Below are 15,431 nucleotides of genomic sequence, written 5' to 3' on the forward strand. Positions count from 1 at the left end.
CTGCGCATGTGACTGACTAATAAAATCTGATTTGATGGGACTGTCCATATCAGCAGATTTGATATGGCCATTTCTTGGAGAGACTCTTACCCCTCCAAGAGTCTGTGAAACATGATGACGACACCACCCCAACGGGTGTTGCTGGGCAGCTTCAATGTGGTCCTCTTATTCTTATCACTTTGCTTGGTGAGGTAGATTGCTGCTATAACTTGATGACCCTTCTCATACCTAACCATTTCCTTGGCTCTCTTGTCGAGTGTATCCATTGTATTCAGTGCCATGATGTCCTTGAGGAGCAGATTCAATGCATGAGCAGCACAGCCAATGGGTGTGATGTGAGGGTAGGACTCCTCCACTTTAGACCAAGCAGCCTTCATGTTCGCAGCATTGTCTGTCACCAGTGCAAATACCTTCTGTTGTCCAAGGTCATTGATTGCCTTCAGCTCATCTGCAATGTAGAGACCCATGTGTCTGTTGTCCCTTGTGTCAGTGCTCTTGTAGAATACTGGTTGAGGTGGTGGAGATGATGTAGTTAATTATTTCTTGCCAATGAACATTCGACCACCCATCAGAGATGATTTCAATACAGTCTGCCTTCTCTGTGATTTGCTTGACCTTGACCTTCACTTGAACTCTGAACTCTGCATCCAGCAAATCTTATTTTTATTTATTTTATTTCACCTTTATTTAACCAGGTAGGCAAGTTGAGAACAAGTTCTCATTTACAATTGCGACCTGGCCAAGATAAAGCAAAGCAGTTCGACAACATACAACAACACAGAGTTACACATGGAGTAAAACAAATATACAGTAGGAAAATAAGTCTATGTACGATGTGAGCAAATGAGGTGAGATAAGGGAGGTAAAGGCAAAAAAGTCCATGGTGGCAAAGTAAATACAATATAGCAAGTAAAACACTGGAATGGTAGATTTGTAGTAGAAGAAAGTGCAAAGTAGAAATAGAGATTATGGGGTGCAAATGAGCAAAATAAAATAAATAAATACAGTAGGGGAAGAGGTAGTTGTTTGGGCTAAATACAGGTGCAGTGATCTGTGCAGTGAAATGAGTAGATAAAACATGTCTGGTTGGAGGGGTGTATGCTGGATGAGGAACTTTCAGAAATTCTACATTTGCAGCAGTGAATTGTCTCCACACATCAGGTAGTGCCTGTGACCTTTTCCTATAAAGATTAGAAAAAAAATGTAAAAACCCAAATACAATGTACACATAAATAGTTAAGCAGTTAGATTAAACAACTCCTTTGTAAGATAAATGTTTTAAAATGAAACGTATGGAAACAGGGGAATTAACACTCGTCAGTTAGCAGGCTCAAGCAAGCTAAACCCAAATGGTAGCAAAAACTAACTAGCAAAAATTGTTAACAAGTTAGAATTGATTTAAACACACTGCTGTAGGCTACTTTTACTAGTTGACAAAAAAATCATGTATGTCATATGAAATATATTCACCCCACCCAGTATTGTAATCAGAACTTACCAGAAAGCATGTAGACCTTGGCTCAGACAGCTCAATAGCATCTCATTAGTGTGCAAGATCTTGAGAATCAGCTGTACATGTAATGGAAGAATGCACTGCACATGTGATGGAAGAATGCACTGTGCATGCAGAGGGTTGCAATTACATTGAATTGGGGACAGTTTAACCGAAATATGCCACAAGACCTAGAATTGCCTCGTGTGTATCCCACAGAAAAGGTTCACTGTTAAAAGCAAACTTTTTTTTGATGAATTTAAGCAAAATCCCCGGACTTAACTTTTCATGGAAAAGTTCCAGAAATTTCCCGGAAAGTTTCCTACTCTTTGCAACCCAATTAGAAATAATATAACCAGCTACATTTCCTAATGTTTTGCTAAATGTTAATGTTGCATTTTACCGGAGAAAAGTAGATTGTCTACATGGAGAAAAGTACCGGATAAAAGTAGGTAACACATCAGTCAGATCGCTCGCTGCTGCATATTCCTGAATTTTCATCCAAGTTGAGCAGTGCAACTGAAGCACAAAATGTGTCTGATGCCGAGCAGAAATGACAATAAGCATTTTAGATCTACGTTTACAAAACACAGCAAGATATTATATTTTTTTTAAACATTCCTGCATGAAAAATTTGCAATTCTGCATTAATGCAACCTGATCCGCAAGTTCAACTTTTTAGTTATCTAAGTAAGTGCCTGAATTAATAAGATGGGGCATCCTATTGTGTTAACTTTCTGCCGTGTTAGGAAATCAAAGCCCTTTTGGATGAGGTATTTATACAGCTGCCATTATCTTGATTTCCTAGCATTTTTTTCCCCCTTCAGTTTTCTTCTGCGAGTGGACTAGTATCTCCAGACTCCACACAGGCACAGCGTGTACACATGCAGCTCCAGTGCCAGTACTGTTCTTCCTTCAGGCAAGCGTGTCAAAATGTTATTCATTTGCACAATGTCTCTCGTTCACATTCCCTGGTAAATGTCCAAACTCACCAAAAATGAGCTAAGACAGGATTGCCTGCTAATTTGTTTATTTTTGTTTGCGCTCATTAGCATATTTAGCTAGCAGCCTCCATGGAAATTCGCAGTTACATCTTCTAATTTTGTTAGCATTATGGTAATAAACTCCCAATGGGCTTTTGTGTACAGGTGGAGGGAAGGAGAGAGGTGCTGCTCTAGCAGGCGGGAGAGTGAGTACTGTGAGCGAGTGACATAGGGAGGGAGAGACGGCAACCAACCAAGCTTACTCTCGTTATAGTAGACTAATAGCTGCCATAGCTAGGTTATTTATAGTTTAGTATGATTACGTAGTATCTGTCTTGGACTGCATCATCCTACAATTACAAATAACAACCATTCAGAATATTAAGTAGCAGCCTGCCTTCCTGTTGGCTCTTGGTTGTTGTAGCCTATCCTTTAAATTTACTGAATTAAAAGTTAATTCCATCTTCCATTGATTAGTTATCTCCTCCTAACTTTTGCAACACGTGGAGCGGGGCTCTTCAGCCTATTGCCGCTTTGATAATTTAAGATTGGCCAACAACAAGCTACACACGCCACGCTCCATCTCGTGAAAAGCAAGAACGGCAGCATTAATTATACCTTTTTTCTCTCGCTCTCTCGCTCTCTCGCTCCCCTGCAGCAGTAGTAGTCGCGTTAGGATCTGGACCTGTCCGGACCCGTCTGTTATAATTTATATATACCCGAGACCGTGACAATCATAGCAGATCTGACCTAGACCCATGACATTATTTAGAATTCTGGATCCGGACCCACTTGGGTCCCGGATTGGTTCTCTGGTAGTCAGGTACAGGTGGATCTGTGAAGACCTCTACTGTAAAAAGAAAAGTAGAGTACAGTATATTCTACTAAACTATACAGTACTGAACTCTGCTGTATTGTACTGTGCTGCGATGTGTCCAGACTTGTGAAACATGAGGAGAATGACTTTCATATCCATAATTCTGCATTTCTGTGTAGTACAGGTCAGGGACCAATGATGTAATTCCCTTACCGTTATTCCGTTACCGGGTGTAAATCCATTTCACTTACTATAGTTCAATAACAAATCTCTGCAGACATCTTTGAATCTTAATTCGGAGCAGATATTTAAGAGCTTTTGGAAAACGTGTTGGCATAAAAGCCTGCTGGAGATTTTTACTGTAATTCCATCACCAAAGCTTGCATTTGCACAGTTCTTTTCATTTACATTTTTCGGTGGAAATTGTTAAGTAGTCCTTGTGCATAGAGTAATATGGTTTGTTAAACTTTGAAATCAATGGGTTTTTTTTGGGCATATATTTTAAGGTGAAAAAACTGAGTCAAAGTGTAATTCCGTAACTCTGGAAATTGCCTTCAACCACAGTTTGTTTTATAGATTTCTTTTTCCGGGTCATTTTATCTTTTTCTAAATGGTATCAGGGTTGTATTGTAAGAGAAGACAGATTTAGTCTGCAATGCTCCCTTCTCACACTGGCACCACAACATTAACAAAAGATACTCAACAATCAATAGTGCAGAGTGTGACTATGAACCAGAGACCTAAGAGACTGGGACCATTTAAGGAAGGATTTCATTCCTGGACACAGAAGACCCACGGGCTGCGTACCAAATGGCACCCTGTACCCTATATAGTGCACTAGTTTTGACAAGAGTCATATGCTCTGGTCAAAAGTACTGCACTACAGTACCAGTGAAAAGTTTGGGCACACCTACTCATTCAAGGGTTTTTCTTTATTTTGACAATGTTCTACATTGTAGAATAATAGTGAAGACATCAAAACTATGAAATAACACACATGTCATCATGTAGTAACCAAAAAAGTGTTAAACAAATCAAATTATATTTTAGATTCTGCAAATAGCCACCCTTTGGCTTGATGACAGCTTTGCACACTCTTAGTATTCTCTCAACCAGCTTCATGAGGATTGCTTTTCCAAAAGTCTTGAAGGAGTTCCCTTATATGCTAAGCACTTGTTGGCTGCTTTTCCTTCTTTCTGCGGTCCAACTCAACCCAAACCATCTCAGTTGGGTTGAGGTCGGGTGATTGTGGAGGTCAGGTCATCTGATGCAGCACTCCATCACTCTCCTTGGTCAATTAGCCCTTACACAGCCTGGAGGTATGTTTTGGGTCATTGTCCTGTTGAAAAACAAATGATAGTGGGACTAAGTATCGCTGCAGAATGCTTTGGTAGCCATGCTGGTTACGTGTGCCTTGAATTCTAAATAAATCACAGACAGTGTCACCAGCAAAACACCCCCACACCATCACACCACCTCCATGTTTCACGGTGGGAATCACACATGTAGAGATAATCCGTGCACCTACTCTGCGTCTCACAAAGACATGGCAGTTGGAACCAAACATCTTACATTTGGACTCGTCAGACCAAAAGACAGATTTCCACAGTCTAATGTCCATTGCTTGTGTTTCTTGGCCCAAATAAGTCTCTTATTATTGGTGTCCTTTAGTAGTGGTTTCCTTGCAGCAATTCAACCATGAACAGACATCTCAACAGTTGATGTTGAGATGTCTGTTACTTGAACTCTGTGAAGCATTTATTTGGCCTGCTATCTGAGGTGCAATTAACTAATGAACTTATCCTCTTCAGCAGAGGTAACTTTGGGTCTTCCTTTCCTGTGTCAGTCTTAATGAGAGCCAGTGTCATCATAGAGCTTGATGGTTTTTGTGTCTGCACTTGAAGAAACTTTCAAAGTTCTTGTAATGTTCCGCATTGACTGACCTTCGTCTTAAATTAATGATGGACTGTCGTTTCTCTTTGCTTATTTGAGCTGTTCTTGCCATAATTTGGACTTGGTCTTTTACCAAATAGAGCTATCTTCTGTATACCACCCATACCGTTTCACAACACAACTGATTTAACTGAAACGCATTAAGGAAAGAAATGAAACAAATTAACTTTTAACAAGGCACACCTGTTAATTGAGTGTGCGGGGCCGGGGTGGCAGGTAGCCTAGTGGTTAGAGCGTTGGACTTGTAAACCAAAAAGGTTGCAAGATCGAATCCCCGAGCTGACAAGGTAAAAATCTGTCGTTCTGCCCCTGAACAAGGCAGTTAACCCAGTGTTCCTAGGCTGTCATTGGAAATAAGAATTTGTTCTTAACTGACTTGCCTAGTTAAATAAAGGTAAAATAAATTAAAAAATGCATTCCAGGTGACTACCTCATGAAGCTGGTTGGGAGAATGTCAAGCATGTGCAAAGCTGTCATCAAGGCAAATGGTGGCTATTTGCAGAATAAATGAAGGTAAAATAAATAAATTGCACAATCTCAAATATTTAATTTAACACTTTTTTGGTTACTACATGATTCAATGTGTTATTTCATAGTTTTGATGTCTTCACTATTATTTTACAATGTAGAAAATAGTAAAGCATTCTGTAAAACCCTTGAATGAGTAGGTGTATCAACATTTTCCACTGGTACTGTATATAGGGAATAGGTTGCCATTTGGGAGGCATACCCATCTACATTCTCTCCACCAGACAGACAGTGCAGCATTATCCACTGTTCTGTTGGACAATAAATGGCAATTCGTCATACAAAACCAGAGGTTTGAGGACCTTTTTTTTGTCCTAATGAGTTTGGCACAGCAAGACTTATGCCTAATTGCTATTTTTCTATCCATGTTATTTGGAATCCAAGCTGTAAAACAGAGCATGTCAGTTTGGATTCAAAGCTAGTTGTTCTGTATTCTGGTGTAATGTACACCCACAATCACAAGAATCCCTCAGGTCAGAAGTGAGATCCTTGCTTCAATACTCACACTAAAACAGTGTGGAAACATTGCATATACAATTTGAATTGATAAAGGATGTATCATCATGGTTTTTCTACTTTCTCCATTAATTTATCCTGATTTCCCCTTTTATTTGCCCCTAAACTCTTCTTAGTGTGTATTTGGCACTAAACAGATTGGGCCAATGTCTGCTGTGAGGGCTGGATGGTTTGGGCCTGGCTAGTAGTTGTCATAGCATCCCTGTGTCCAGTTTTGGCTGCCTGAAAGCTACTCTAACTGCTGAGAACTGAGAAGGGCAAATGGTTTACAGTGGTGTCTGCCAGCCCATAGAGGCCCACTAGCCTTACTCTAATCCTCTTATGCTGCCTGTCTTTGTCCTCTGGGGGGGAGGTCTCTGTCTACAGGCTGCTAATGTACTTTATCTGAGAGAACATTATCCCCTCAGACAGCCTTGACAGAAATGAGACAAGATCAATTGCAAATAATTTCTGTCCCTCTAGCCTCGACTCCAGCCGCTCTAGGTTGAGTCTTGAATGGAAATCCGTGCCATGTCTGGCAGAGTGAGACTACTGTCCCTCCTTTTTCTCATCCCGGCATCTGTTTTCGCTCCATTTCTCCATAAGCAATTCCAAGGTAATGCAATTATGCTGACTCGCTTTAAAATGTATGCCAAAAAACATTTGTTTTCAACGCTTAACAAACCATACAACTCTATGCAATGCGTACTTTGAACAATTTACACAGTAAATAAATACACACATGGAAAAACTGTGTGCAGATGCAAAGTTTGTTAACAGAACTACGGTGACATCTCCCTCAGTTGTATTCTGTTACCAAACTTTATCTGCACAGTTTTACCTGTAAATGTGTTTGTAAAATGTTCAGTGGAAATTGTTTAAATAAAATTGTCCTTGTGCATAGAGTTGTATGGTTAGTTAAACTTTGAAATCAATGTTTTTTGTTTGGTGTGTGTGTGTGTGTGTGTGTGTGTGTGTGTGTGTGTGTGTGTGTGTGTGTGTGTGTGTGTGTGTGTGTGTGTGTGTGTGTGTGTGTGTGTGTGTGTGTGTGTGTGTGTACATGCAGTATTTTTAAGTGACAAGAGTCTTGGCGTAATTCCGTTAAAATGGAATTGCACCCATCTCTCTCTGATTATCAATGATGTTCTGTCTAAATTGGAGGTGGCGGTGCAAGCTGTACTGTGGTATTCATGAACAACAACCTCTCATAGCTCTGCTATGCAACGGAATCAGTGGAGATCAGAATCACTTTTACTCTGGACAAACTGACATTAGACACTCCCTCCTTCCTGTACTCACTGTGTAGCCATCAAACACAATGATTGCCTGTGTTTGGCGTGCTAGTGTTGGGTAAAATAATTAACTTTTCATTTTGTCCCTTGCTATTGTTATTATTGGGTTTTGTTTTGAATGACTGAGCCAGAGAAAATGGACAGGAAATCAATAAGCCCTGGGATGTGTGGTCACATGACCAAACATGAAGCAGCAGAGTTGATGGCATAAAGCCATGCAACGTGACAATGTTTGGGACAGCAAGTGTGACGTGCACATTTTAAATTCTGAGGCAGTGGCATACACCCAGTAGTCTAGTGTGACTGTGTGATATTAAACTGATTACTTCGATGAAACCAGGATTGTTAAGAAATGCTCATTTTCATCGTACATTTGAAAACGTTTTTTGACAGCGTACCTTAATAAACATGACCAGTGGCGATTTTAGCATGTAAATCTTGGTGGGGCAAACTAAAGAAATACATGTTTTAGATCGATGCCAGCAAATCCACACCACAACACTAAACAATACATGAATTGCACTGTAACGGTGACAAACAGTGCCTACAAAAAGCTGTCCCCACAGAGTTCACTGCTACACCTGGCTGTCAGCGGAGCCTTGTCTGGCAGTGAAACAGTAAATTCAGCCTCATTTACTGCCTTTAAAAAAACATAGCTGATATGGCTGACTTGCTTAAACAAATGTGGTTTCTACTGACAATTGAAAATGTACAAACTATGGCATAAGGGGACGACGAGCGGATAAGAGGCAATCTGTAATTTAGATTAATACATTAATGAGCGAGCTAGGATGGACGTAGTCAATATAAGTATTTGTTCAGCACTTTTGAAATGTACTGCAACAGAACTAAAAACATGGGCCATTCTTACAGTATTATCCCTGTACACCAAGTCAGAAAGGAGCATATAAGCAGACAATGAAAGCTCTTACAATATTCAGAGCAGTAGGCTGAATTATGAGGGGAAAAGGGACCAAAAGATTAGAGTGAGGCACATGACCTACTAACAGCTTACTATATGACATACACTTATGTATACTGTAGCTGAGAAAGTAATACTATCTCCCTGGCATATTACATCATTTTTGCTGCAGAATACAATACATTTTTTGACTCACCTTGTTGTGCTGTGCTTACTTGAACAGGAAGTTATTTTGAGTGCGGCAGAAATCAGGCTGCATTGACAGCATGGCCAATGTTGAATGTTTATCCTTTTAAGCTTGGAAAAGAGACCCTTAAACCCAGACTTGGACCACACACCCACTCCACTGAATAGCAGGCTAGTAATTGCTTTGCAATGCTTGCAGTTAGCCACTGATTCCTTCAACACACTCATTGTTGAATTTGCGATTTTCACCTTGTTGTGTAATGTTTGTCCAGTGGCCGATCACTGATACGTTTTGTCGTAGTGTCCCCATGAGTGACAGAACACTGAGCCAATCACGACGCAGCTAGAGAACATTACCAACCTCTACCCTCCGTATTTTCCGCTGGCTACCCCTTCACCACCACAGAAAGCACTAAGCTAGGCTGAAACACCTGCATTTTGGAGCCGACTTACTCAAGAAAGCAAAAAACAGATGTATGTTTTGTATGCGGCTTTATTAACTCAAATATTTGTAACTTTTTCTTTTTTACATTGTTTGCAAACTGATGTGACACTTACTAATGCCCAAATAACATCCCCACCTGCCCTGAATGACGGGTCGCAACTGAACATGACCCATGTTCTAACATCTCACCTCTGACCTTTTCTCCCTGGCATCTCCAGGAGCCAACAGACCTGGTGATGAACGGTGACTCAGGAGCTGGGGTAGTGACTGCCCTCCCTCCCACCACCGCCCCCCACAAGGAGCGCTACTTTGACCGTGTGGATGAAAGCAGCCTAGAGTACCGGCGTGAGAGAAACATGGCTCCAGACCTCAGACAGGATTTCAACATGATGGAGCAGAGGAAGAGGGTCTCCATGATCCTGCAGAGCCCGGTAGGACTGGCTATCATACACACGCATGCAAATGCACATTCTCACAAACACACACTCAGTATGCAGTGCTACTCCTTTTCTATCTTATGTCTTAATGTAATGTCACCAACATAAGAATATAAGAACACCTTTTGTTATTTCCAATTGAATAGCCTCTTTGTGTAGGGCTGTATCACCCTCTCCACTATCACATGGTATAACCACTTAACACTGATCAACAGTTTCTGTCTTTCTCGAACACACTACTGTTCCCTCAACGCTCAGTTTAAGCCCAGTATATATGTATAAAAACGAAATATTTATACACCAGCCCTTATAGAGCTGGAAAAAAGACAGTCTTTTTATTATGCTGTGCAGTGTTGGATGGATGGATCAGGGTCTAGGGATAGGCAGAGAGCCATAAGGCCTCCGCACTCTAGTCTGAATGAGTTTATATGGGTCAGAGAGGAGATGAGCTATTTCAGGGCAGCAATGACACACGCACATACACACATGCAGAAAGTGTGCACACACCGACAGCAGCTGAGAGGGTAACCCAAGGGTGGAGTTCATGATATTCTCCCTTAAGTTCTCGTCATGTCAAGACAGTATGAAATATACAGGACCAGAGTGAGGAGCAGATACTTTTTTTGTTATCTCTCATAGCTGCTGTTGGGACAGTGGGAATGTTTAGTTCAGTAATGGCTAGTCAGCGCTTCTGTAATATACTTGGCTATTCCTACGAACATTGTTTCAGTTTGGAGCCTCTCTATCTCCTCTTTGCAATGCGGCACTTCAGACTTACTTGTGACATTGTCAAGCAGCGACAGTGAGAGAACACAGGCAGACATAATGTAGAGGCCCTTTTTAATTCAGATCACTCTTGATTTAAGAGTAACCATGGATCCTGTAATAGATTAACTAACAATAGCCAGCCAGTGACAGTATTAGAATGCATCAGTGAATACGACAGTATATTGGCGCGTTCTGTCCTGCCCTGACCCTTCATCATCTGTCTGTGTGAATGTCAACTCTGCGACGGTGGTAGTGTATTGATGCATATGTGTGCGGTGACGTGTCCTGACCCTTCAGTGTCTGTCTCCGACTATGTGACTCTCTGGCTGTGTGTCTGTCTGTCTTTCTGTCTGTCTGTTATTGACTGTTACTGTCTACTTTACTCCCCAGGCGTTTTGTGATGAGCTGGATACGATGATCCATGACCAGCTGAAGAGGGGAAAGACCCCCACCAGCCTGTTGGCCCTGCAGCAGATAGCTGACTTCATGACCACCAGTATCCCCACCATGTACCCCGCAGCACCCCAGGGAGGCATGGCTGCACTCAACATGAGTGAGTAATATACAGTATAATCCTGTCCTGTGTCTTCAGTTCTTACCACTATGATTCCTTTTTAAATACTTTTGAAGTAAGTAGACTGTCTGGGGGTACTCGAGGAGACGTTTGGGATACTTTTAATTGAATGTAAACGCAGCAAAAAACTACAAAAAAAGAAACGTCCCCTTTTCGGGACCCTGTCTTTCAAAGATAAATCGTAAAAATCCAAATAACTTCACAGATCTTCATTGTAAAGGGTTTAAACACTGTTTCCCATGCTTGTTCAATAAACAATTATTGAACATGCACCTGTGGAATGGTCGTTAAGACACTAACAGCTTACAGACTGTAGGCAATTAAGGTCACAGTTATGAAAACTTAGGACACTAAAGAGGCCTTTCTACTGACTCTGAAAAACACCAATAGAAAGATCCCAGGGTCCCTGCTCATCTGTGTGAATGTGCCTTAGGCATGCTGCAAGGAGGCATGAGGACTGCAGATGTGGCCTGGGCAATAAATTGTGATGTCCAAACTGTGAGACGCTTAAGACAGCGCTACAGGGAGACAGGACGGACAGCTGATCGTCCTCGCAGTGGCAGACCGCGTGTAACAACACCTGCATAGGATTGGTACATCCGAACATCACACCTGCGGGACAGGTACAGGATGGCAACAACAACTGCCCGAGTTGAACCAGGAACGCACAATCCCTGCATCAGTGCTCAGACTGTGCGAAATAGGCTGAGAGGGGCTGTACTGAGGGCTTGTAGGCCTGTTGTAAGGCAGGTCCTCACCAGACATCACTGGCAACAACGTTGCACAAACCCACCATCGCTGGACAGGACTGGCAAAAAGTGCTCTTCACTGACGATTCGCGTTTATCGTCGAAGGAATGACCGTTACACCGAAGCTTGTACTCTGGAGCGGGATCGATTTGGAGGTGGAGGGTCCGTCATGGTCTGGGGCGGTGTGTCACAGCATCATCGGACTGAGCTTGTTGTCATTGCAGGCAATCTCAACGCTGTGCGTTACAGGGAAGACGTCTTCCTCCCTCATGTGGTACCGTTCCTGCAGGCTCATCCTGACACGACCCTCCAGCATGACAATGCCACCAGCCATACTGCTCGTTCTGTGCGTGATTTCCTGCAAGACAGGAATGTCAGTGTTCTGCCGTGGCCAGCAAAAGCCCGGATCTCAATCCCATTGAGCACGTCTGGGATCGGAGGGTGAGGGCTAAGGCCATTCCCCCCCCAGAAATGTCCGGGAATTTGCAGGTGCCTTGCTGGAAGAGTGGGGTAACATCTCACAGCAAGAACTGACAAATCTGGTGCAGTCCATGAGGAGGAGATGCACTGCAATACTTAATGCAGCTTGTGGCCACACCAGATACTGACTGTTACTTTTGACCCCCCCCCCCCCCCCCCCTTTGTTCAGGGACACATTATTCCATTTCTGTTAGTTACATGTCTGTGGAACTTGTTCAGTTTGTCTCAGTTGTTGAATCTTGTTATGTTCATACAAACAGTTGACAGAGGACGTTTTATTTTTTTGCTGAGTTTATATGGCGCTCTATATTAGCTATATGTGATGCATGTACCTTGCAGCACCCCAGGGAGCCATGACTGCCCTCAACATGAGTAAGTAATGTAGCTAACCTATGTAGAATCACAAGCTAGTTAGCAGTGCACTGGTCTGTTACATACCATATACCCCATCCAGTGTCTGTTACCCTCAACTTACATGCTGCGTAGATGTGTTTAAACTTTATGCATATGTTGTCTAGCACTTCCACTGATAGTCATGTGACCAGATTAGTAGGTCCCTTCAGTCCAAGATGGCCTCCACTGAGATCAGAGGTTGGTAGTAGTGTTGTAGTAGAGGGAAACTTCAGGCTTTGTAATTATAGAAGCTTTGGTAATTATAAACACTTTGTTTATGCCAAAATAAACACATTATTTTTTTTTAACCGAGGTAAGTGAGAATGTTCCTCTGTCTCTCTCTTTCTCAATTCAATTTGTTTTGTTGGCATGATGTAACAACGTACATATTGCCAAAGCGTCTCCCTCTCTCCCTCTCTAGGTCTGGGTATGGTAACTCCAGTGAATGACCTGCGTGGATCTGACTCTATCTCCTATGAGAAAGGAGAGAAACTACTTCGTTGTAAGCTAGCCGCCTTCTACCGCCTGACAGACCTCTTTGGCTGGTCCCAGCTCATCTACAACCACTTAACCGTAAGAGGCATCTTATACTGTAGGCATCTTACCCCTCTAGTAATACTGTATATCACTGAAGCTGACATGTAGTCAGTAGGAAACACCCGAAGTGGTATGTAGGACAGGATATTTTTTTCCCCACTGCAGTATAATGTAGTGCTTGCTTAGCACTTTATCTGCAGACTATATCTTCAGAAAGCTCATTATGGAAATGTGGGGTTGGCTAGGTTAGTTAGATTAGCTGAGTAAGCGTTATACAGATGAACCATCAAATGTGTGAGAATACTAACTACTGCATTATTGTATGTATACTTATACAGTTGAAGTCGGAAGTTTACGTACACCTTAGCCAAATCTATTAAACTCAGTTTTTCACAATTCCTGACATTTAATCCTAGTAAAAATTCCCTCTCTTAGGTCAGTTAGGATCACCACTTTATTTTAAGAATGTGAAATGTCAGAATAATAGTAGAGATTGATTTTATTTCAGCTTTTATTTCTTTCATCACATTCCCAGTGGGTCAGAAGTTTACATACACTGAATTAGTATTTGGTAGCATTGCCTTTAAAGTGTTTAACCTGGGTCAAATGCTTCAGGTAGCCTTCAACAAGCTTCCCACAATAAGTTAGGTGAATTTTGGCCCATTCCTCCTGACAGAGCTGGTGTAACTGAGTCAGGTTTGTAGGCATCCTTGCTCGCACAAGCTTTTTCAGTTCTGCCCCAAAATGTTCTATTGGATTGAGGTCAGGGCTTTGTGATGGCCACTCCAGTACCTTGACTTTGTTGTCCTTAAGCCATTTTGCCACAACTTTGGAAGTATGCTTGGGGTCATTGTCCATTTGGAAGACCCATTTGTGACCAAGCTTTAACTTCCTGACTGATGTCTTGAGATGTTGCTTCAATATATCCACATAATTTTCCTGCCTCATGATGCCATCTATTTTGTGAAGTGCACCAGTCCTTCTTGCAGCAAAGCACCCCCACAACATGATGCTGCCACCCCCGTGCTTCACGGTTGGGATGGTGTTCCCCTTTTTCCTCCAAACATAACAATGCTCATTATGGCCAAAAAGTTATATTTTTGTTTCATCAGACCAGAGGACATTTCTCCAAAAAGTACGATCTTTGTCCCCATGTGCAGATGCAAACTGTAGTCTGGCTTTTTATGGCGGTTTTGGAGCAGTGGCTTCTTCCTTGCTGAGCGGCCTTTCAGGTTATGTTGATATAGGACTCGTTTTACTGTGGACATTTTTGTACCTGTTTCCTCCAGCATCTTCACAAGGTCCTTTGCTGCTGTTCTGGGATTCATTTGCACTTTTTTTCCCAAGTACATTCATCTCTAGGAGACAGAACGCGTCTCCTTCCTAAGTGGTATGACGGCTGCGTGGTCCCATGGTGTTTATAATTGCGTACTATTGTTTGTACAGATGAATGTGGTACCTTCAGGCGTTTGGAAATTGCTCCCAAGGATGAACCAGACCTCCTTGTGGAGGTCTACAAAACATTTTTCTGAGGTCTTGGCTGATTTCTTTTGATTTTCCCATGATGTCAAGCAAAGAGGCACTGAGTTTGAAGGTAGGCCTTGAAATACATCCACAGGTACACCTCCAACTGGTGTCAATTAGCCTATCAGAAGCTTGACATCATTTTCTGGAATTTTCCAAGCTGTTTAAAGGCACAGTCAACTTAGAGTATGTAAACTTCTGACCCACTGGAATTGTGATACAGTGAATTATAAGTGAAATAATCTGTCTGTAAACAATTGTTGGAAAAATGACTTGTCAGGTACAAAGTAGATGTCCTACTTTGATGTCCTAAAATACATTTGTGTTGTGGTTGATAACCGAGTTTTTATGACTCCAACCTAAGTGTATGTCAATTCCGACTTCAACTGTATGCATGGAAGCCATTTGGGGTAATTCCTTAGGCTTGTTTGTTTGGTACTGTGTAACTTGTTAAGACCACCATCTGTACTCTTCCAGGTCAGGGTGAATTCAGATCAGGAGAGGTTCATTGTTGTCCCTTTTGGGCTGCTGTACAGTGAAGTCTCCGCCTCCAGTCTGGTAAGTTTCTTCCCCCAGTGTCTCTCACTCTTAACACAGCTGCCTGCATAATGTATGATATCACTGTGAACTAATGAAAAAAAATGTACATCTTATGTTGTGCTAAATGCATTTTAAATAAGTGATTGTCATTTTACCTGCCTATTTGAATATATTATCTGGCTTTGGGCTTCTGAACGCATTACGTTTATCAACTTCCAACCGTACTAGAGACGTTAAGGTCATTCCATCTCTGTCTAGTGTATACTGTAATCTGGAGATATAACACTTGTCTTGTGTTATACTGACTCATAGATCC

The 15,431-nt window shown here is 41.9% G+C and overlaps 1 protein-coding gene across 9 annotated transcripts in view; it reads left to right on the forward strand.

Annotated features, from left to right (window-relative positions):
* Window positions 1-15,431, forward strand: part of LOC106561289 (alpha-adducin) — a 57,636-nt gene that overhangs the window by 19,123 nt on the left and 23,082 nt on the right. For all 9 annotated transcript variants that reach the window (XM_014125081.3, XM_014125181.3, XM_014125086.3 and 6 more), the window contains exons 2-5: window positions 9,332-9,544; window positions 10,709-10,871; window positions 12,936-13,087; window positions 15,053-15,133. In XM_014125081.3, the coding sequence (XP_013980556.3) occupies window positions 9,350-9,544; window positions 10,709-10,871; window positions 12,936-13,087; window positions 15,053-15,133 (591 nt within the window). In that variant the 5' untranslated portion in view covers window positions 9,332-9,349. The remainder of the gene's footprint in view (window positions 1-9,331; window positions 9,545-10,708; window positions 10,872-12,935; window positions 13,088-15,052; window positions 15,134-15,431) is intronic.

This window comes from Salmo salar, chromosome 01 (genome assembly GCF_965601325.2).
Source record: "Salmo salar chromosome 01, fSalSal1, whole genome shotgun sequence".
Lineage (NCBI taxonomy): Eukaryota > Metazoa > Chordata > Actinopteri > Salmoniformes > Salmonidae > Salmo > Salmo salar.